Source organism: Paramormyrops kingsleyae, chromosome 18 (genome assembly GCF_048594095.1).
Source record: "Paramormyrops kingsleyae isolate MSU_618 chromosome 18, PKINGS_0.4, whole genome shotgun sequence".
Lineage (NCBI taxonomy): Eukaryota > Metazoa > Chordata > Actinopteri > Osteoglossiformes > Mormyridae > Paramormyrops > Paramormyrops kingsleyae.
Genome location: NC_132814.1, coordinates 25,556,989 through 25,577,090, shown reverse-complemented (window position 1 = coordinate 25,577,090; position 20,102 = coordinate 25,556,989). Strand labels below are relative to the sequence as shown.

General features: G+C 38.7%; 1 protein-coding gene and 1 long non-coding RNA gene across 3 annotated transcripts; one reads left to right on the top strand and one right to left on the bottom strand.

Moving 5' to 3' along the window:
- Nucleotides 1-955: 955 nt before the first annotated feature.
- Nucleotides 956-19,480, top strand: neurod4 (neuronal differentiation 4). 2 transcript variants are annotated; one of them, XM_023831315.1, is made up of 2 exons: nucleotides 956-974; nucleotides 16,921-19,480. In XM_023831315.1, exon 2 carries the CDS (start codon nucleotides 16,927-16,929, stop codon nucleotides 17,950-17,952), a length of 1,026 nt encoding a protein of 341 aa, XP_023687083.1. In that variant the 5' UTR covers nucleotides 956-974; nucleotides 16,921-16,926; the 3' UTR covers nucleotides 17,953-19,480. The 2 variants fall into 2 exon arrangements, with proteins under 2 accessions (XP_023687083.1, XP_023687082.1); XM_023831314.1 differs by lacking the exon at nucleotides 956-974 and adding an exon at nucleotides 14,354-14,540.
- Nucleotides 9,946-12,816, bottom strand: LOC140579361 (uncharacterized). The gene is made up of 2 exons (XR_011983442.1): nucleotides 12,785-12,816; nucleotides 9,946-10,796 (listed from the first exon to the last, which is right to left on the bottom strand). It is a non-coding gene; the product is annotated as an uncharacterized lncRNA (long non-coding RNA).
- Nucleotides 19,481-20,102: the final 622 nt, after the last annotated feature.

Here is a 20,102-nt window from a genome sequence, read left to right as displayed (position 1 = left end):
ATCTCAGAAATATCCCCCCTCCAGATATGGTGTCTAGAGCAGTGTTTTCAAAACTTTGCAGGGACCCACTTTTTAAAAATGACAAACCACCGTGACCCAGTTCACAATAGGCATTATACATCGAGAAGTATGAATATGTACATTAAAAAAAACTCTCCTGAACATTTTTACTGCTGTTTTCACATCAGCTATTATCTTGAATTGGTAAATCAGTCATTAAGAGATTTCCTTTGATAAATCACAAATAAGTTACATGCATGTCATTGATATACACGAGAAATACTTAACACTTGACCCCAAATGTATTTAGGCAGATATCTCATGATTTTTATTTCTTCTCACCAGTGAATCAAAATACATATTTTTGATAATTTAGAAATTAAAATAAGTGCAATTGGGCGGTTTTAATGGACTATCATCCCCCCCCACCAGTATATAAAACAAACTATGTATTATTATACTGATGTACCGAAACACCGAAAGCGAATTCCAATGATTTTTTTCAGCCGACATCCGAAATAAACTTGGGGTAATTATTTGGTCATGTATGTACCAGTTTGTTCAAAGAAATGTATTCCGTTAATTTTGCTTTTGAGAATATGTTGATTAAAAAATATAAATGCTGCAACATATGGAGAAAAAGTAGATTTTATTTCTTCTGCGCAAACTGACAATCAGATTTGGTTACAAAAATTTAATAAACATTTTAGGGTATTTTTTCAGCGTAAAGTGTATTGTATCCTGTATTGAATTAGGGACATTGGTGATTTCATGTCCGTCAGTTTTCCCGCTTTTTAGCAACCATATAAAGCAGGGTTCTTCAACTCTGGACCTCGATTCCAAATCCAGGCCGTGTTTTCAGTTCTCCCAGGTAGTTGTTTAATAATTACTGATTCTGATTGGTCAGAGGCTTCACACCTGACTGACAGGTAAAGAAAGGCTGGAAAACCAGCAGTGCTCGGACCTCGAGGACCGTGAGTTGAATAACCCTGATATAAAGCAACGCTGTGTTATACAAACCAACTCAGGTGAAACAAAGTACGTTCTTTGAAATTAATTGTAAATTGTACTTAAATGTTACATAAAGCCCCTTGCAACATAAAGCAAAACAAATAGATCAACACACACAGTTGCTACTTGCAATCCGTATACGTCTTGGTGGCATTTTTGAACAATTCCCGCACATACCGGCTTAATTTTACACAGCTGCTTTTAGTTTTATTTCGACATTTGTATTGACTCGTTTTCCCGGCGGAAGACGAGGGATACAAAGCGAGAGCAATCGCATGGCGGAATCACGACTTTATTATAGGTTTTACGGCTTTTTGGAGGGAGGGATGAGTTCTGAGGATTAATGACTGACCCATGCTCTCGATGGGTGAACTAACACGACGGCCCCTTAGCGACAATACAAGGTGTCATACGGTAAGTTTCAGCGGGCGGTTAAAATGAGGTAAATTCCGGGAAGTTTTCCGGCCGAAAACGAAAATACGGTTGCCGAAATCTCGGTTTATCTCTAATAAGTACAGATATCAGAATATTATGGATACTATCGAAACCTGCTTCCTTCACACGCAGTAGTTTGGATAACTTTAGCTGCAGCCTCATCTTTCACAGCCAAGCATCTATTGCTTACGCCTGGCTGCAAAATCTGGCGCAATTATGACGTAAACTGATAGCGTGGTTAAAAACAGCTCCCTCGTGTGGCTCAAAGGTATGAAATACTGTAAATATAAATCCTAAAAGACTGGAAATAAATTCTGTAAATTTATGTAGTGACCCAAATAAAATCTCCTGCGACCCAGTCTTTGGGACCGAATGGTCTAGAGGTTGAAAGAGGGTGGTGTATTGACCGAAAATCATCCAGGCAATGACACCTTTTTTAGTGAAAGAGACCAGATGATTATTACCAGACTTCCTAAAGTTAGCAAAACGTGAAAAAAGCACAAAAATAGCACCTCAGTTCAACTGTGATGTGCAGAAAGGCTTCTCTGAGTGCCTTGAAGTAGTTCTGGAGACAACGGGCACTCATGGAGGAGTTTATATTATAATGTTGGGTCAATGTAATACATTGTGTCCCCACAATGTAATAAAACCACATTATTTTAATGTTGTGGGAATCATTTTTCCAGTCCCCACAGGTGGAAAATCTGTGAATGCAATCACAGAACTAAAAATGCAAAAAGTCTTGTATTTTGCTTGGTTACTGAGATTTGTTTGGTTATTGCCAAGATTAGGGGTTTCCCCATAGAAATTAATGGATGGTTCCCACAAAGATATGAATACAAATGTGTGTGTGTGTGTGTTTTTTTTTTTGCCCATGCCCTGTGATGGATCCACATCCTGCCCAAGGATTTCCTCTGCCTTGTTTCCTGGAATTGGCTCCAGGTGAAACTGACTGGGATATGTGGTGAGAGGTTCTTTAAACTTGATTATGTTTCATTTTTACTGGAATACTTGCGGTCGCTGTTGGTTGACTGCTGCTCTTCCTAATCACTAATATATTCTTACAGTTATGTTCATAAATTTACATACCCTGGCAGAAACTGTGAAACATTGGCCATTTTTCAGGAAATATGATTGACCATGCCCAAAATTTTCTCTTTCATTCAGAGTTAGTGGTTGGGCGAAGCCATTTATTCAATTGTGATTGTTTTTTTTTAAATCATAATGATAAGTGGAAGCACCCAAAAGGTTTATATACCTTTGAAGTTTTGGCCTGATAATATACACACAAATTGACACACACAGGTTAATTGAATATTATGGGTAATTGTCCACACCTGTGACTTGTTTGCTTGTCATTAGTGTCTGTATAAAAAGTCAGTGAGATTTTGGGCTCTTGACGGTCACCTGTACATTTCAGCCATGGAGAAAGCAAAAGAACTGTCAGAGGACCTGAGAGAGAAGGTTGTTCAACTTTATAAAACAGGAAAATGATATAAAAAGATATCAAAAGAGTCGAAAATGCAAATTAGCAGTGTTCAGACTCTCATAAAGAAGTAGAAATTGAGGGGTTCTGTTGACATCAAGCCACGGTCAGGTGGACCAACAAAAATTTCAGGCAGAATTGCCGGGGGAATTTGTTTAGGATGCAAAGAAAAAGCCACAAATAACTTCAACTGACATCCAGGCTTCTCTCCAGAAAAGTGGTTCGGATGTTTCAAGATGCACAATAAGGAGGCACTTGAAGAAAAATGGGCTGTGTGGTCGGGTTGCCCAAAGAAAGCCATTAATGTGCCAACGTCATAAAATAGCCAGCTTAAAATATGCAAAACAGCACCTAGACAAGCATCAAAACTTCTGGAAAAAAAGTCATTTGGAGAGATGAGACCAAAATTGAAGTTTAGCTGCGCATGGGACGCATTTGGGCTTTCCAACATGAGAATGATCCCAAACACAAGGCCAAATTGACCCATCATTGGCTACAGCAGAAAAAAGTAAAGGTTCTGGAGTGGCCATCACAGTCTCCTGACCTCAATACCATGGAACCACTTTGGGGAGGAAGATCTCAAAATCTCAGTTCATGCAAGACGGCCCAGGAATTTACAGGAACTGGAGGCTGTTTGCCAAGAACGATGGGCAGCTTTACCATCTGAGAAAATGAAGTTCCTCGCCTACAGCTGTCACAAAGGACCACAAGCCGTCATCGACTCTAAAGGGGGGGGGACACGGTATTAAGAACTACGGCTATGCAAGCTTTTGAACAGGGACCATCTCAGTATTTTCTTAATTATGTTTTCTTAACTTTATGCATTTTACTGTTTACCTAAATGATATCTGCCAAACAGGAAAACAAATTTTATGGACATATACGAGCAAATACTTTGGCAAATATTTCCATTTATGTTGTTTCTCAGTGTGCACTCTATGCAATTGAACTGCGTTCCATAAATCAATGAATTCATTGTACAGTTAGGGCATGGAACACAGCAATGAGAAATATAAAAGTACTAAATGATGAACAGGCCAATGACGAAGCAATGAATAGAAAATGTATAAATCAGGCCATTTTGATTCAACTGGTGTAGTAATAATAATAATAATAATAAGAAGAAACCATTTCATAATGTCAGTATTTCATTTAAGGAAAGAATGTGTGGATTATCAGTTATATACTGAAGGGCATTGTGAGATAAAGCAAGTAATCTTAAATAAATTGTCAGGATAATTTAGAGTGAAGTGTACCTAATTCTTTGACAGTGGCCTGTGTTTGACTGTAGAATCTCAGATTTAATGCTGACTTCGCTGGCAGCCCTGTATCCATAAGTCTGAATCAGAAAAATGTCCTGGAAAATGATGTCCTGAGAGGTGGGAGCCCTAAACTGGCATGTCAGCCGCTCATTGAGCAAAACTGTGCATTTGATCGAGTACCCAGGCTGTGCCCTATGAGCGGAGTAGAACAGGCGCGGGCTGCCCCTTCTGCATGAGTGAAAATGTGGTCAATTTTATCACATGACCCCACTTTGCTGGTTGACCACCGGCCCCTCAAAAGGGCTTTGCACGGCCCTGCTACAGAATATGAATGTAGAAACGAATGAATGTTTTTCGCAGCTTACGTGTGTGGTATGTTCTTTACCACTAGGTGCCAGTATTGTCCAAACCGTAACTATCTTTATACTCAGATAAATATTGATAAAAGAACTTTATAGAGAACGTGTAAAATTTACATTAAATAAGCAACTAATGAAAATAAAAAATAATGATCTATTTTAAAACTACAATGTAACCTCTATCTTTAAGTGGATGATTTGATAGTTGCTGTTATCCTCTCGCACAATGGGACATTGTGCAATATACAAATACAGACTGTGCTAGACCAGATGCAACCACACTCAGAAGAAGCATATTTAATAACATTTAAGCATAAATAATAATGAGAAAACATCCATAATTAGGGGGGAAATAGATTTCGTTGTTGGTACATTTCAGCATTGATCATTGCGGAGTTGAAAATATACAGCACCATTCAGAACAAGTCATTGTGGATCGCTGAAGTGAAAAATGAAGAGAATTGATTAGAGAAACTAATATATACCCCCTGACAACTGTCAGGTCTATGGAGTTCCATTTTTAGATAGAGGAAATAATACAATAATACCACAATAATACCACAGGTATCCTAAATAAGAAAAAAAAGTATATTGAAAAAAATATATATAGCATAAATCAAAGGTGTCACACAACCCAGGTAAAACCGTATACTCTGAGTAATGGAAGCATCAAGTTATGGACATGCTTTTCTCAACTGGGAAAGAGTGAAACAAATTATGTGAAATACAGGCATATTTCAGGGGGGCTGGACACTGTATGTTTATCTGAGCATCATCTTGTGGCTATTAAATCACACATAGTGTCTGATGTCCCCCAACTTCACATCCACTCTCTGGCAATACAGGTGTGCTAATGCTCAATGTGGAAATCTATATATAAAAAGTGAATGAAAAATTCAAATGTAACAAACATATTTTAAAGCAGTTGCAAAAAGATGGTAAAGCCTTTAATAATTACCTGAATTTGTATGCAAAAAAAGAGAAAAGAGCAAATTATATTTGTAGAGCACACACTTAGGGTAATCTTGAAGCATTATAATTAATTAGGGTTAGTTTAATTCATTGGAACAAGGCAGCATTATCAAACTAACTGCAAGCACAAGACTCACTTGTTCAAATATTCAGCATTCTCCACCCCTAAAAGGATTTCTTGAAGAATCCTTTGCACATTCAATAGAGCCCGAAATTGTGCTTGTGTTTTGAAGCAGAGAACAATGATTACAAGATTCTCCTGCCGTGAGACCAGTGTTACGTTTTTAACAAACAGATACATGCATAACACTATTTTGTATTTTGTTTATATGCTTGTCGGTTTATTTTTTGTTATTTTAATATCTGAGGTAGCACAGAGTTAGACCTGGCTGAATATGAGTTGGATAGATCAGCATATTTATACTGCAGCTGGGAAGTTTTGGGGTATACAGAGTAATCACAGTGATCAGTCATTTCTAGTTCATACATGGTTTATATACAGTCTTTGAAGAGATTAAATGGTCTATGCAGTGGATACATGGGTTACATTATATTAACACATTTAAAATATTTAAATAGATAAAATGTGATATATAGATTTACTTTCTTTGCTAATTTTTCTTGTAAATTTTCTAGCGCTAAATTTAATTTAGTGTTTAATTGTCTGCATCTGCCGCAGTAGTAACCTATAATCAGGTTTCAAGGGTGTCATTTCAGAATAGGAAAAGTAAACTTCTATTCCTTTGCTTTTCTAAGGCCTGAAATTCTGAAATTGAATTAAATTAAACTGGGAGAAAAGGTTTCAATTGTTCCTCAGGGCTTCTCCTAGACTGTGTAATCAAATTATCACCACCCCCCCCCCCCCTACCAAACGCCTAAAATCCCCCCTGTGCCCTGCCAAAATATCCTACCACCTGATTTCTTCTTAATGATATTATGTCCGTCTCTCTGCTGTGTCATGGTAATAACGAGAGCTGCTCCAGCTGCCCATGTATCACATTAGCCAAGCTTAATATTGACTGTGCGTGGCACGTGAGACAATAAGCTTGTAGGATGGGCGCCGGGAGGCAGGCAGCCAATCAGCAGGCTCCACAGGAGGCCGGAGCGGGCCAAACCGCAGCGGCAAAGTTTGTTTTGCCCTGGAGCAGCGGCAGCAGTGCCGCATGTATGAATGGGGGGCCAAGCGGCGGCCTGCCTGGGCTCAGTTGTTAGCTTCCACAGTGCGAGCTCAAGGATCTCATTGGCTGACACCAAGCTGACAAGGAACCATGAAGCTTGAGGGAACTTCGCTCTCTTTTCCCCCCCATCCCTGCAAGCGTAGCCCCTCATTTTCACAGACTGCCTGCAGTGTACCTGAGCGAGCCAGAGAGACGTCATTCTTCCCATGGTTATTCATTGCTACTGACACAGGTCTCACTTTCAGGGTTTGATAATGCCCTCAGAGCTCTGGGTATGAGCATCACATATTGATTGCATCCATATAGAAGAATATCTCTAAACTGAGAGATTATACAATTTTTATAGGCTGAAAAAGGTCATTATTATGTAACCTCCTGAGACCCCACCCATTCATTTATGTCCATTGTAGTGGACATTTTGTTTTTGCATCTATCTTTTCACTGATGTAAGGAAACGTATTTATACCTGTTTTACACTAAAGAGGACATGCTGTGAAATTAAAAATAAAAATAAATTTGAAAACTAAATTGTAAGATGTCATTTCCTCCAAAGACAAATAACCTAAAATTGAAGGACACTTTTTTCCTTGGGACTCAGGAGGACAAAGACGCATACATGTACGTAAGAGCACGAAACATCAATGAATCTTATGCTGTCTGGTGTATTTCATCTTTCTTCTCTATGTGTCCTGTATCCAAGGCCTAAGTGTAATTAAAAACATCGCATGGGTCTACAGATTATAGCTCTTGATTAGTTGACGGCTGTGGCATATTCACCCCCTGCTCTCGCTCCCAGGGGACTTGCCCGTCCCTCCTAGGGCAGTTACGTTGGCAGATGGACCCTGCCCCTACCAAATTCAGGCCCCCAAATACTCAAAGGTTCGGTATTTAGTATCAGCATTGCTGAAATGTGATGAGGTGTCTTTTTTAGTTTGACTCACAGACTTGAAATTTCCAGCAAACGATGACAGTTTGCTTAAGGCTTCTAGAAGGACGACAACTGTCACCATATGACTCAGAACCATCTTAAATGTTAATAATACTTGGAAAATCTAACCTAAAAAATTTAACATTTTTTTTTCCTTGTTTGACTCAAGAGAAAGAAATTCTAAAGTCGAATTATTATCTTGCACAGATTCTGTTAATCAGAAGTTTGGTCAATCTGTATAAAGTTTGTTGGCAGAGCTGGGCATTTATTAACGCAGCTGCAGGGTGTTAGGGCAATGCCCTACCCCATGCGGCATCTGCAGCCATCTTCCTAACAGCATGATCACCTTCAGGGTTGACCCAGAGGGAGGAAAAATTGGTCTGTTGATTTGCAAACTGACAAAGTTTTTGGAAAGCACAATTTAAGCAGGAATTCAAACAGAACACTACATTTTAGGCCATCTTATGAGCCACATGTCTCAGAAAGCATAATTATTTTATTGAGAAGAAGCTTGGATGGACAGTTTAGAAATATTATATTTTGTCTTGAGCGAAGGTGATTTAGGGGGAGGAGAAACAATAGAGGAGCAAAGATGCCGTGAAGGACAACAAATAGAAATGACCTGGAAGACGTGATGTTTCGAGAAGGTGCTGTGGGGTTTTGGGAACGTCCGGGTGTGTTTTGATCAATCAATCAATCAATCATATTTATTTATAAAGCACATTTAAAACAACTTCCGTTGACCAAAGTGCTGTACAAGTTCAAGTAAGAAATTTAATTTTAAAAATCTTAAAAGCATCAAAAACATCAATTACATGCCATATTAATAAAACAGTGCTTATAATATTTTCCAGAGCACTTTCCCTTATTAACAAATATTCAGCTGCTTTTCAATTACATAATGCTTGTAGTTGTTTGATAGACATTTAACAAATTAGATTTATAACACCTACGTCTGCAAACAATTAGCATGTTAAATCACTAAATCGTAGGTATTATGGAGTTGCAGGTTTGGGTTCTTAGGCAGAATATAGGTGGTTTTTGCTGTAACTGGTTAATGTACTTGATTGAAATCTAATGCAGTGTTCCGTGATTTCAACATGATTTGTGGGTTAAACTGCATGACATATTAATGTGTGCCATATTAAGTATCTATATGCTTGATTGAAAGGTGACTATATAAAACGCAGTCTTAGAATGAATCCCAGCATAACCAGATGGAAAGGAGACCTCGAGACTCATGATGGGAGAAACTTACGCAGTACATTCCACTTACTATAGTAAAGCACGTACCCAAGTCTCACCATGCCTATACGGTTTCTTTTTTTGTCTTTTTTGCTCTATCCCTGCCCTTTTTAAAGTAATTTCTACATTTTTTGCCATTGGCCCTAAATTCTCAATGATCATCTTAAGGCAAAATTCATGTATACTTTTCAAAATCCAATCAAAAGTTCACTGTCAACTTGTCACTTCCAAATTGACACCTTTGTAGAATTTTCTGTGATACTTTTAAACGATGCAATTTAGAGAATAAGAGAATAATGATCCATCGATTTAATTTATCTGGGGCTATGAACCAGCTATTCTTACTTCTTAGTTCCCAAGAATAGTATTAAAGGACGTCTTCTGGGACTAGACATGGGAAGCATTTATATCAGCAAACTACATGCTACTCTACTTGCAAATTAGGGTTATAACTTGCTGTTTTTTAAAACTTCATTTGTAGCAGATACAGTGTGAAGTTCTGTGCCTAGACTGGAATCAGCAGAAGAGCAGAGTAAATATGTCTTCTAGACTAAATGAGAAGCTGATGTTTCTGTGTTCAGCTTAAATAAGCAGCACATCAGTAGTACAACCTGGATCACCTGTTGGGACATGTAGGGACACACACACACACACACACACACACACATATGTAGGGTATACATATCCTTATGGGGACCGCTCATTCATTTCAATGGGAAAAATGCTAACGCTAACTATGACAACCTTAATTCCTACCCTGCCCTAACCATAACCCTAAGTAACCTAACTAAATACAAGAGTTTTTGCATTTTTAGTTTTTTCATAGCAGTCACCGATTTTTATAAATTAGAGATTCCTGGTCCCCATAAAGGAACAAAAATGGATATTTAACACGTTGTGGGGATATTATGTCCCCATAAGGATAGGTAAACCCGCTCGCACATACGCACATACACACATACACACACAGTTTGCAGTAGCTATGTGAAGATTAATATTTGGGCAAATACTGCTGAAACAGATATTCTATATAAATTCATGAATTCTCATCAATAAATTCAACATTGAATCACTAATATTACATTTTTATTCCACAGACTGCAAAGCAGGACTCGGGATAAAAGCAAAAATATACCATGAGAAAATCAAAATGACCTTAAAAGTCACACTGGGCACACTGGATGGAGTTGTTCATCTGTCCAACCAAATAAGTAGCTAAATATCTTTTTTTTTGAGTAGTAGCTATATTTTTGACAATAAGTTTTTCTAATAGTGGAATATTCTCTTTAGGATGAATAACTGACTTCAGAAAGTCAATGTGAACCAGAAATTAAGAAAAATTAAAATCAATAATTCATGTTTATACTCAAAAACAAACAAACAAATAAATAAACAACCTGACAGAAGCACCAATTCCTGTCTAGAACAGATAATGGAACGTGTGGACATATTATTTTATTAAAGTTGAGACACAACAGTAGATTGATTCTGTGGCACTTGGCGTTCCAAGAGAAACCTTCAAAGTAAACTTTCATCTTCAGAAAAAGAAACGTGCAGTGCCCCCCCAGCGAGGAAATTGGGAGCACTCTTCATTTGCATTCATTTCAAGTTGATCCCCTGTCCATTCTCCCTGACTGCCTAATACAAGCTTGCTCCAACCTTTTATGAATATTACAAGGGCCTCAGCTTTCAGGAGGACGAGGGAGCATGTGTGCAGGGTTTTAACTCCTATTGTATTCAGGCGGCCGCAGCATGCGTGAGTGTGAGTACGTGTGTGTGCGTATTTGGGAGAGGGTGAGAGAAAGACAGGACAAGGGCCCATCTGTCAGTGCTGGCTGGGCTCCCCCTGCCTCTAGGGACTCTGGCAGGACACATTTCACTTGTGGCAATGTCTTTTTGTACAGCGAGGGAGAGGAAAGGCTAGAAAGGAAATCAACAAAATTTTATCAGAATCAAGACAGTGTCAATCTACTTAGATGTTTTTTTTTTTTTACTTTTTTAAAACTATATATGTAAGTTTAAAATATTATAGAACGATGAATAATTTATATAAGCCTATATGCCTGTAAGTGCTTCTATTAATCTACATTGAAGTTCAGATATATATTCCATATGTTTTTATGTGTGTGTATATATGCTTCCATTGATATCTGTCGGTGCTGCAGTGTGCAGTATCTGAGATTGACAGCCATTCCTACCCCCTAAACCACCACTAGAAGAAAGGCATGTCGATCTGTCCATGGGTCCATATTTGATCAAAATATGCCTTTCAACAGATACCCAGCATGAGCCCTGCGCCCCTGTTAATCATGCACTAATTTTACGAAAGTGAAGTTGTGAAGGAGAAGGAACTTCACTCTGGTCACATAAAAGTTTACTGCATGTTTGCAGCAAAGAAAAAAACAAAACATGCTTCTCAAATATAATGTCTTCTTCAGATTACCAAGCACAGTGACTGATAGATTTTCTCTTCATAAAAGCATGACTAATACAATTTGAGATTCTTTTTAACAGCTTCCAGTATTATGCCCATGAAATTCCATAGTTTTTCTTCAGCACCATGTATATTTGTTCTCTTTCTGGGATATTCCTGCTCAAGGTATCGGTGTGGTGTGGGATCGGCAAAGTCTGCCTGGACAGGAAGCCATATTGGCCACGTGGGGGTCCTCAGGCATCCATGACACGCATTCATGAGGTGCAAAAGCCTCCGAAAAAAATAATTTCTCTTCACTGCAAATATGTATATGTTCAAGTCTTTCAACTTGTGTTTTACATATTATTTTACTTGCAAACGGTATAGGCTAGGCCTATTAGGCCTTTTGAAAATTATAAACCATATTCAAACATTTTATTTGGCTAATAAAGACTTTCTTGCATTCAAGAATTAAATTTTGACACATACACGTATATTGATATTCACAAACAAATAAAATATCTTACTGTGGTCTAATTTATCAATTTTAATATTTGTGAACAGGGCTGGAAATTCCACTCCCGAGTGATGTTGACAAACGGCAAGTACAAAACACTGAACACTACCCTGCTGGCTAGTTAAAAAAATGTCAGACTACATTTTTCTTGCCTTTTTTTTGTTCATAACACATGATTGAAACGTAGGCTATTTATTTTTTACTTCTGTTGGCGTGCATTTGGTCAGTCAAAAAATGTATGAGCTGATAAATGTTCTCACTCTCAGTGGATTTGGACTATTTGAATTGGCAACACGAGTATTTAATTAAAAACAACTAGCAAATGTTTATTTATGACGACTGAGAAACATAACGTGGATTTATAAATCTATCTATTCAAGCGTTTCTTAGCGCGGGACACTGTTTGAGACATAAGCCGGAGTGCGAACCCCCACCCGACAGATGCATAGCTTCTCTTTTACATGGCTGGCCATCTGTTCTTTCACGAAGAAGTCGGATATATGGGCGCACAGTCTGGAAACCTCTACTACGACCGTTTTATTTAATGTCGTTCAACAGCCCCATAGTGTCTCATAATTTATAGCGTCCACCGCCTTTATGGGCTGCGGCTTTCTTCAGGTAATGTTAGGGGATACAGAACCCTACGCCTTTAATTGGGGGTAACGTCAGGCGTAATAACTGCCCGTAGTCCGCAATAAAAAAATATAAAATAAACAATTTAATTGTTCTGCTTAAATATTTTTTCCGTCCAGAAGTCAAATTTGACAAAATAAAGTAAATATCGATTTTGTTAGGTTTGTTTAGATTCAGCGGGGACACGGAAATTATTTGACGAGACCGACGTCTTTTTCATTTTGTCTTAAATAATCGGGTCTAGACTGTACCCTAATAATAGGTTATGCCATCATATGTGTGTTCGTTAATATGAAAGGAAACGTGACACAAATGTATAGGATCATGATAACGAAATCATCTTACCAGAGGGTAACAGTGGTTTACTAAAGCTGATGATAGAGAGATGACAAGAGAGCGTGCACGTGCACGTGATTCGTGCGGGGACAATAGGATCAATGCGAGAGACACGTGCGATGCATAAGCCCCGGCTGTCAATGGGACACGGTGACAATGGTGTCCCCACGGTGGCACGTACGGCTCGGCTTCGCACCGTAGTCGACCTCCCGTGTTACTTTACTTAAGCTTGTACGATAGAAAGACAACAGTTAAGTCGAAAAAAATGTGGTTGAGCATGATCAGAATGGCGAACATCCACTTCTCCGTCGTCTTCCTATTTCTTTAACATTAAGTAAGATCACCCTACAGTTTATGTCAAAGGCTAGTTATCATTTATTCATCGTTTTATATGAATGCGAAAGGTTAGGTATATGAGCCTATATAAAAACTTTGCTAAAGTACAGTCAGGTTTTTGAGTAAATGATTTACAGTAGGCATGTCTATTGGTATTCACGTTAAGTCATTTCTCTATACTTCTTCTCAACTAACAATGTGTCATATTGTTTTCCAGCGACAGTTTCTTCCTTTGCCGTTTATTCAAGAGGGATCTGTTGTTAATAATTATTGACACACATGTCATACGGTTCAACCCGTAGCTGCTCTTGTTTCACGGAATGTCTGTAAAGTGGCGTGGAGATGGTGCATATATACACCTGCTCTTACCACAGCAAGCTGTCAAACTCATTTAAACTCCACAAAGCTCAGTATAACTTTGAAGAAAAGGGTCAAGTGAAATTTATTTTACGGTTAGCTTATTCCGGAACGTAATACAATTTTCAGAATTTATGCAACTTTTCCCGTTGTAAATCTTTCAATGGTGTGTCATAAAATTGTGCGTCAATTTAATTATTTCACTAAACAGACGTTGTAGTCTACTAGAAAATCTGAATTTCTGTTTATGTAGGTTTCCTTTCCGGTAATTTATTTGCGTTTAATATTTACAATACAAAGCTAAATACAATATTTTTTATTCCCGTTTTATTGAAATCAAACAGAAATACATATTCAGAATTAAGTGTAAATGGAATTACAAGATTTGGCATTCAGATCCTGCACTTGTAAGCTTAAACGAAGTCTCGTGCACAATTGATGTCTTGGGACGATAAAGTCATGAATGCATAATCCTCAGATCACGTCTAACTGCGGTCACATATTCCTGTTGTGTATGGTCTTTTCCGTCGAACTTAAGCATGTTAACTAATTGTAGATGACTGGTAGAGGAAACTAGCATTTAAATTGTATTGAAATACATGAAAACTACATGGTTACCACTGTCACCGCTGTTTTAAGTTACAGCCCTCTAAACACATGCACGAGGTCCCCTCCCCCCCCCCAGCCCTCTCTCTCTCTCTCTCTCTCTCTCTCTCTCACACACACACACACACACACACACAGAGTTCATGAAGAGTGTGTGTTATTGTGGTCAGTGATACTGCCCACGGGTCTGCCACACGCATGTAGGGGGGGGGGGGGGGATTCGTGGGAGGGGCGTTTCTAGTTTACTTGAAAGACCAAAATCTGCGCTCTAGAGACCCAATATGAGGAGCGATTTCACGCGACAGGATCAGTAGCTCAGCAAACTTTGAGCATCGGGAGTGTGCAAGAAGTAGAAGGACAGCTAAAGAATAGGAAATCTTGTATAACCATACAAACTAACTCATTAATATCAACTTGGGACCTTGGAAATTCTGTCATCACGTCAAGGTGACGAGAAAGAAAACAGGTGCGTCAGTTTTTTGGATGATAAAACTGAAGAAAAGCTATATAATTTAGTCATCATTTAATCAGTCGACGACTTAGAACACATATCTTGAAATAGAATAATTGTCTTTATGCGGAGTTAAAGTTATTTTAACTGAATGAGTTTTTTTGTATTATGTGGTTTGCATTTGGTTTTAACATTTACAGTAGATACACATTACCACAAAATGGTTTTTACGCTTTTAATCTTACAAGGGAATGTACGAAACTAAACCCTTTAATATTGGGTATCTTAAATAACGATAAGCTTAATATGTAAGTCACAATATTTAAATGAAATATGATTGTGATTAACGTTTAATCATAATTTACGCCTACTGATTAAGATTAATTTGTGCATAATTTGTTTTCACAGTAATTACAACAAATACAAATGCACATTCTGTGATAGAAATGTTACATTTAATGTTACTACGAGTGTGTTCTAGCGTACCTTCATACGATATTTTAGTGTAGGTTATCAGGAAAGCGCATTACATTGTATTGTGTTTTATTTTATTGTATTAAGTGATGGCCAATAAAGAAAGCTGGTGGTTGTAATTAATGTGGTAAGGTTAAGTAGACCTACCCCATTTTTTTGTGTCAAGCACTGCTGCTCGACTACAAATATAAACAGTAAGACACCTCCGGACAAAATGCCGAAAAGCAAAGTTTTAAAAGACATTTTTGCTTTGCAAGATTACATTTCATTTCAGTCGGGGGACCGTAGGTAGTTTTAAATGTGCAAATCCGTCCAAAAGAAAAGTTTAAGTCGAGAAAAGTATAAGAATTAACATACGGGCATATAGCGTCTGTTCAGCATTTGAAATGTTCAGTCTGTTTTCGGCCTATCTTTGGTCTTGTTTTGTTGTTTTGGCTAGATAGGCTAGCGTGGAATTACACCCCTTTGGAGGTCTTTATCTGCGGAGTAAATCCTGCCATGTCCCGGATTGGCAGCGTTTCCAAATCAGTCTAACAGACTAACAGCCGGGACTCACGCATCTCAGACTCACTGAACCAGCAGTCATGTTTCTGTTTTATTGATCAGTGTATCTTGTTTGAAGACGTTGCGTTATTAAATAAGGTTTGTTAGTTATGTACCCTGAAGAGGATTACGCGTATTTTCCAAGTTATAATACTCGAACACCGAGCAGTAGCGAGTCCTGAAAGGGACAGTGTAACGTAAAGCGGCCCTGCAGTCACTGGAACTGTCCAGATTGCGGTGCTGAATTCAGACTCACCGATGATTGCTTTTTTGTTCATGTATAATACATATTTTCTTCTACACAGCATATATTTTATTTATTTATGCAAAGCCAAGAGGCCAATCTATAGCAAGCCTACCATGGGATGATATTTACATTTATCCTGCTAATTATTACAGTTGGTTTTCTGCCTTTTCTCAACCATACCACAATATTTTTTAAATATAATTTTTGGAAAATATGTGTATATATAAATATGACCTAATATTTGATATTAAGATAATTCATATTTTAATATAATGAATTGGACAGATTTGATTGAGGATGAAATGCATTCAGAAGGGTCAAGAGGCAGGCTTGAATCTCTGGAGAGCATTGCCTGTAGATGTTATACTAGTCAACTGTGCTGACCCAATTCTAAACTTGCAGGGCAATTAGACTCATAAATCTGATGCATAAAAGCACAAGGCCACTATATATGTATCTGGGCCAGCTAACTAACACTTCCCACAGAACTAAAACTGAACTGAGAAGCACTCAGTCTTTTGTGTCCCATATTCAGCCTGAAGTTTGAAGGACCTTCTTGAGAATCACACGAGTAGGAGAGGGTTTCAAAGACATGAAAATCTCATGGCAATATGTTTGGAAATAAAGGGTCTGATGTACAGATACAGATTTTTGTCATAAAATGCCTTGAACCATTGAATATAATTTTCTGAGGAATGGTGACAGTCATCACGAATTATATATTTTTTATGTTTTATATATTGTTTATTAGTGATCACTGTTGCAAACAAGATAAATATTTATGATATCTGTTACAGTTTCACTGACATTTCAGATTTCTTACATGACTTCTTAACAAATTGGAAATGCAAATTCAGTGATTCATAAAATCACAATTTTGCTTGGAGGATTTTGTGCAATTTACAGAAGTGTAGTTTGGTATAAATGAAACTGAAACCAAATAAGTTTATCTAAATTTGCAAAAAAAAAAGTACCTGTGGAAGATGAAGCAGGTTAGTGTAACACATTTATATATGTGGTTTGGTTGTTTTTGTCCACCTGAAAGTAAAAACATCAAATAAATCAGCAAAAATACTGCGGGGTCAGCTGTTTATAGAGCATATTTTTGACCATATTGTTCTTTCTCCCCAGGCCAGAATGATGACCAAACCTTACGGTAAAGCAGGTGATGTCAGCCAGCTAGTGAGTTCATTGGGCTGGATGGATGAAGACCTGAGCTCCCAGGATGGGGAAGTGGCCCCGCCGATGAGCCACTACAAGCTGACCAGGATTGCCCTCGGTGTCAGGGAGGTGGACAACAAAGACATAGAGGAAGAGGAGCTGGAGGAAGATGAGAATCAGGGAGGGGAAAAGGTGCCCAAGCGTAGGGGGCCAAAGAAGAAGAAGATGACGAAGGCCCGACAAGAACGGTTCCGGGCTCGCCGAGTGAAAGCCAACGCCCGTGAGCGATCGCGCATGCACGGCCTAAACGACGCTCTGGACAGCCTTCGTCGTGTCATGCCCTGCTACTCCAAAACCCAGAAGCTCTCGAAAATCGAGACCTTACGACTGGCGCGCAACTACATCTGGGCCCTGTCAGAGGTTCTGGAGGGTGGACAGTCACCCGAGAGTCGCGGCTTCATGGAGATGCTCTGCAATGGCTTATCTCAGCCAACTAGCAACCTGGTGGCTGGCTGTTTACAGCTTGGACCAGCCCCAGGGATGGTGGACAGGCTGGAGGAGAAGTGTGGAGGGCCTGGGGGGGCTGGTGTGCTAGAGCAGCCAGAACACCCCTTCAGCTACACCTCTCCAGGCCTGCCCAGCCCTCCCTATGGTTCCTTGGAGGCCACTCACCTCTTGCACCTGAAGGGTTTCAAGGCAGTGACCTATGAGAAGGTCTCCTCTCACGAGTGTAGTAGTGCAACACCCCCCTACGATGGGCCCCTCACTCCCCCCCTCAGCATCAGCGGCAATTTTTCACTGAAACAGGAACCCTCATCACATGAGGCGGAAAGGAACTATACCTCAAACTACCCCACCTCCCAGCACTACCCAGTCGCCACTGCACTAGCTGGGCCTGATGGTCATGCTGTTTTTCAGGTGTCCCGCTATGACCTACCCCTGGATTCCTTCGCCTCAACTTACATGGTTACCTCACAGATGACTGCCCTTTATAATGAGTGAAAGAGGAGAGAATGGGGACAAACTCCACATAGTCCACCAGCCCCTCGTCCTTCCTGCTGGTCTTCAGAGAGCCAAACTTCCAAGACTGTGTAGAGACATTGTGTTGCATTTACACTCAACCACTCCCCAGTCCTTCCACCCAAGCCTAGCTGCTGGAGTGACTGGAAAAGAATAGCCTCATTTCCTTTATAAATTAGTTTATGAGTATAATAACTTTTATTGAAATTGTTAAATTCAATATTACTTGGTGTTTTTATGAAGAGGTAAATGGCTCTTCTTATATTTCACTAGCCACAGGAGGAATGGTCCTTCTGATTGGACCGGCAAATATCCACAGCTTCCCAATAATCCCTATAAGCACAGTACATAAGGCTTCTGTCCCACACAGGGCTTACTGCCCCAAGACTCACATACACATCTTGTGGATAAAATGTTTTTCTTTCTCCAGGAGTGAAGAACAAGACAAAAATTGTATGCACACGGTCAATAATTAAACTTATTACCGCACATCATATCTGATTTTTTTTATTTTACTTGGAGTGGTAGATATTTAACCCAAAATAAGCCTCGAACCCCAACAATGCTAAATATAACATAATATATCTATATCAAACATGATCGTTTCAGAATACTGAATATGGTCATTTAAAGATTCATTTATTTATAACTGTATTTAATATTTATTTTGATTTCTGTTGTTTTTGTCACTGTTTCTCAGTATACACTGTTTAATGCCATTACACTGTCAGTAACTGGCAGGTTTTAATATTATTGTAATTAATATATTTCAGGTCATTATTGTCACTTTTCTGTTGTCTGTTCCCCGATCTGTGTCATCTGATTTACTTTTAAAGATGTAAATATTTTTTTGGCTCGCACTTAAATAAATGTAGTAATATGTTATTTTGCAGACAATGCTGAAAATGGGTACTTTGAACTAGAAACCCATGGAATATTTGATATTTCAGTTTATTCTTAAGAAGGTTTAATGGAGATCTGTATGGTCTTGCTTCTAACACATTTAAAAGCAGGAAAATACTTTTAGGTCAGGACTGAACATGCTTTTGAAAAATGCGAGTGGTTCATACCCACAGCTAACCTCATACTCTCAATACTGAAATCTGTTCTTCCAACCGTTTATCCTGGTCAGGTCACAGGGGGGCTGGAGTCTGTCCCAGGCAGCACAGGGCACCCCATGGATGGGATTCCAGTCCATGGCTGCAAAAATGATAATGGGAGGGTAACAGAGATAGATGCCTTGGAGCACTTGGGCTGTATTAGTTGCAAATATATGTAAGTGCCATATTCCAGGCTGTAATATCCATTCAGAGCAATAACTCTATCTATGCAAGAGAATTTTTCTGACAGTATTACAGAAATCAATGTTATTTTCCTTTTTAAGTAATAGAAAGACCTCTTTCTTAGTTTCTCTTTCTAAATGATATATCTAAAAACTGAGAGCTTGATGTGAACGTCTGGCTTTTTGTACAAACGAAAATATCTTTTTTTTAAAGGAAGAAAAAAAATTAATGGGATATGCTGTAAAATTAAAGATTTTTTTTAATGAAATCTGTGTCCTGAATTGAATTGTTTAAAATGGAAGTTACGGTGCTGCATGAAATATTATTCATCATGAAACAGCTCTATTGCATCGGATAGAGGCCTACTTGGGAATCCTGTAAGCCAAAAATACAGAAACGTGCAAAGCAAGAAAATAACCAGATCCACATTTTAAGGATCCTTAAAAAAATAAGTAACTGAGGATGCATAGATCCGTCAAGATAAGCAGGCGAGATGCTCCGATTACCATTCCACAGCATTCTGGGGGCCGGAACATGTTTTTAACTGATGTGTATTTCAGGAGAGAGATTATATCAGTGTCTCTTGCTGTCATCATCTTTGGACTGCATGCCAGTCCAGCTCACTCCAATCTCCCCCTGAGCTGCTCTGATAGCCCCCGCAGACCCTGGGAACAGTGGGCTATGAAACAGGTGATGGCTACTTTCAACACTGTCCCTCAAAGGATCATATGATAAAAGACAAAAAGAACAAATACTCTACTACGAACTCTGCTACAGAGCTCACAAGAAGTCTTGGGATGTTTGCTTAATTCTGTAATATTTTGCAAATTTACTAGTTTCATAAAATTC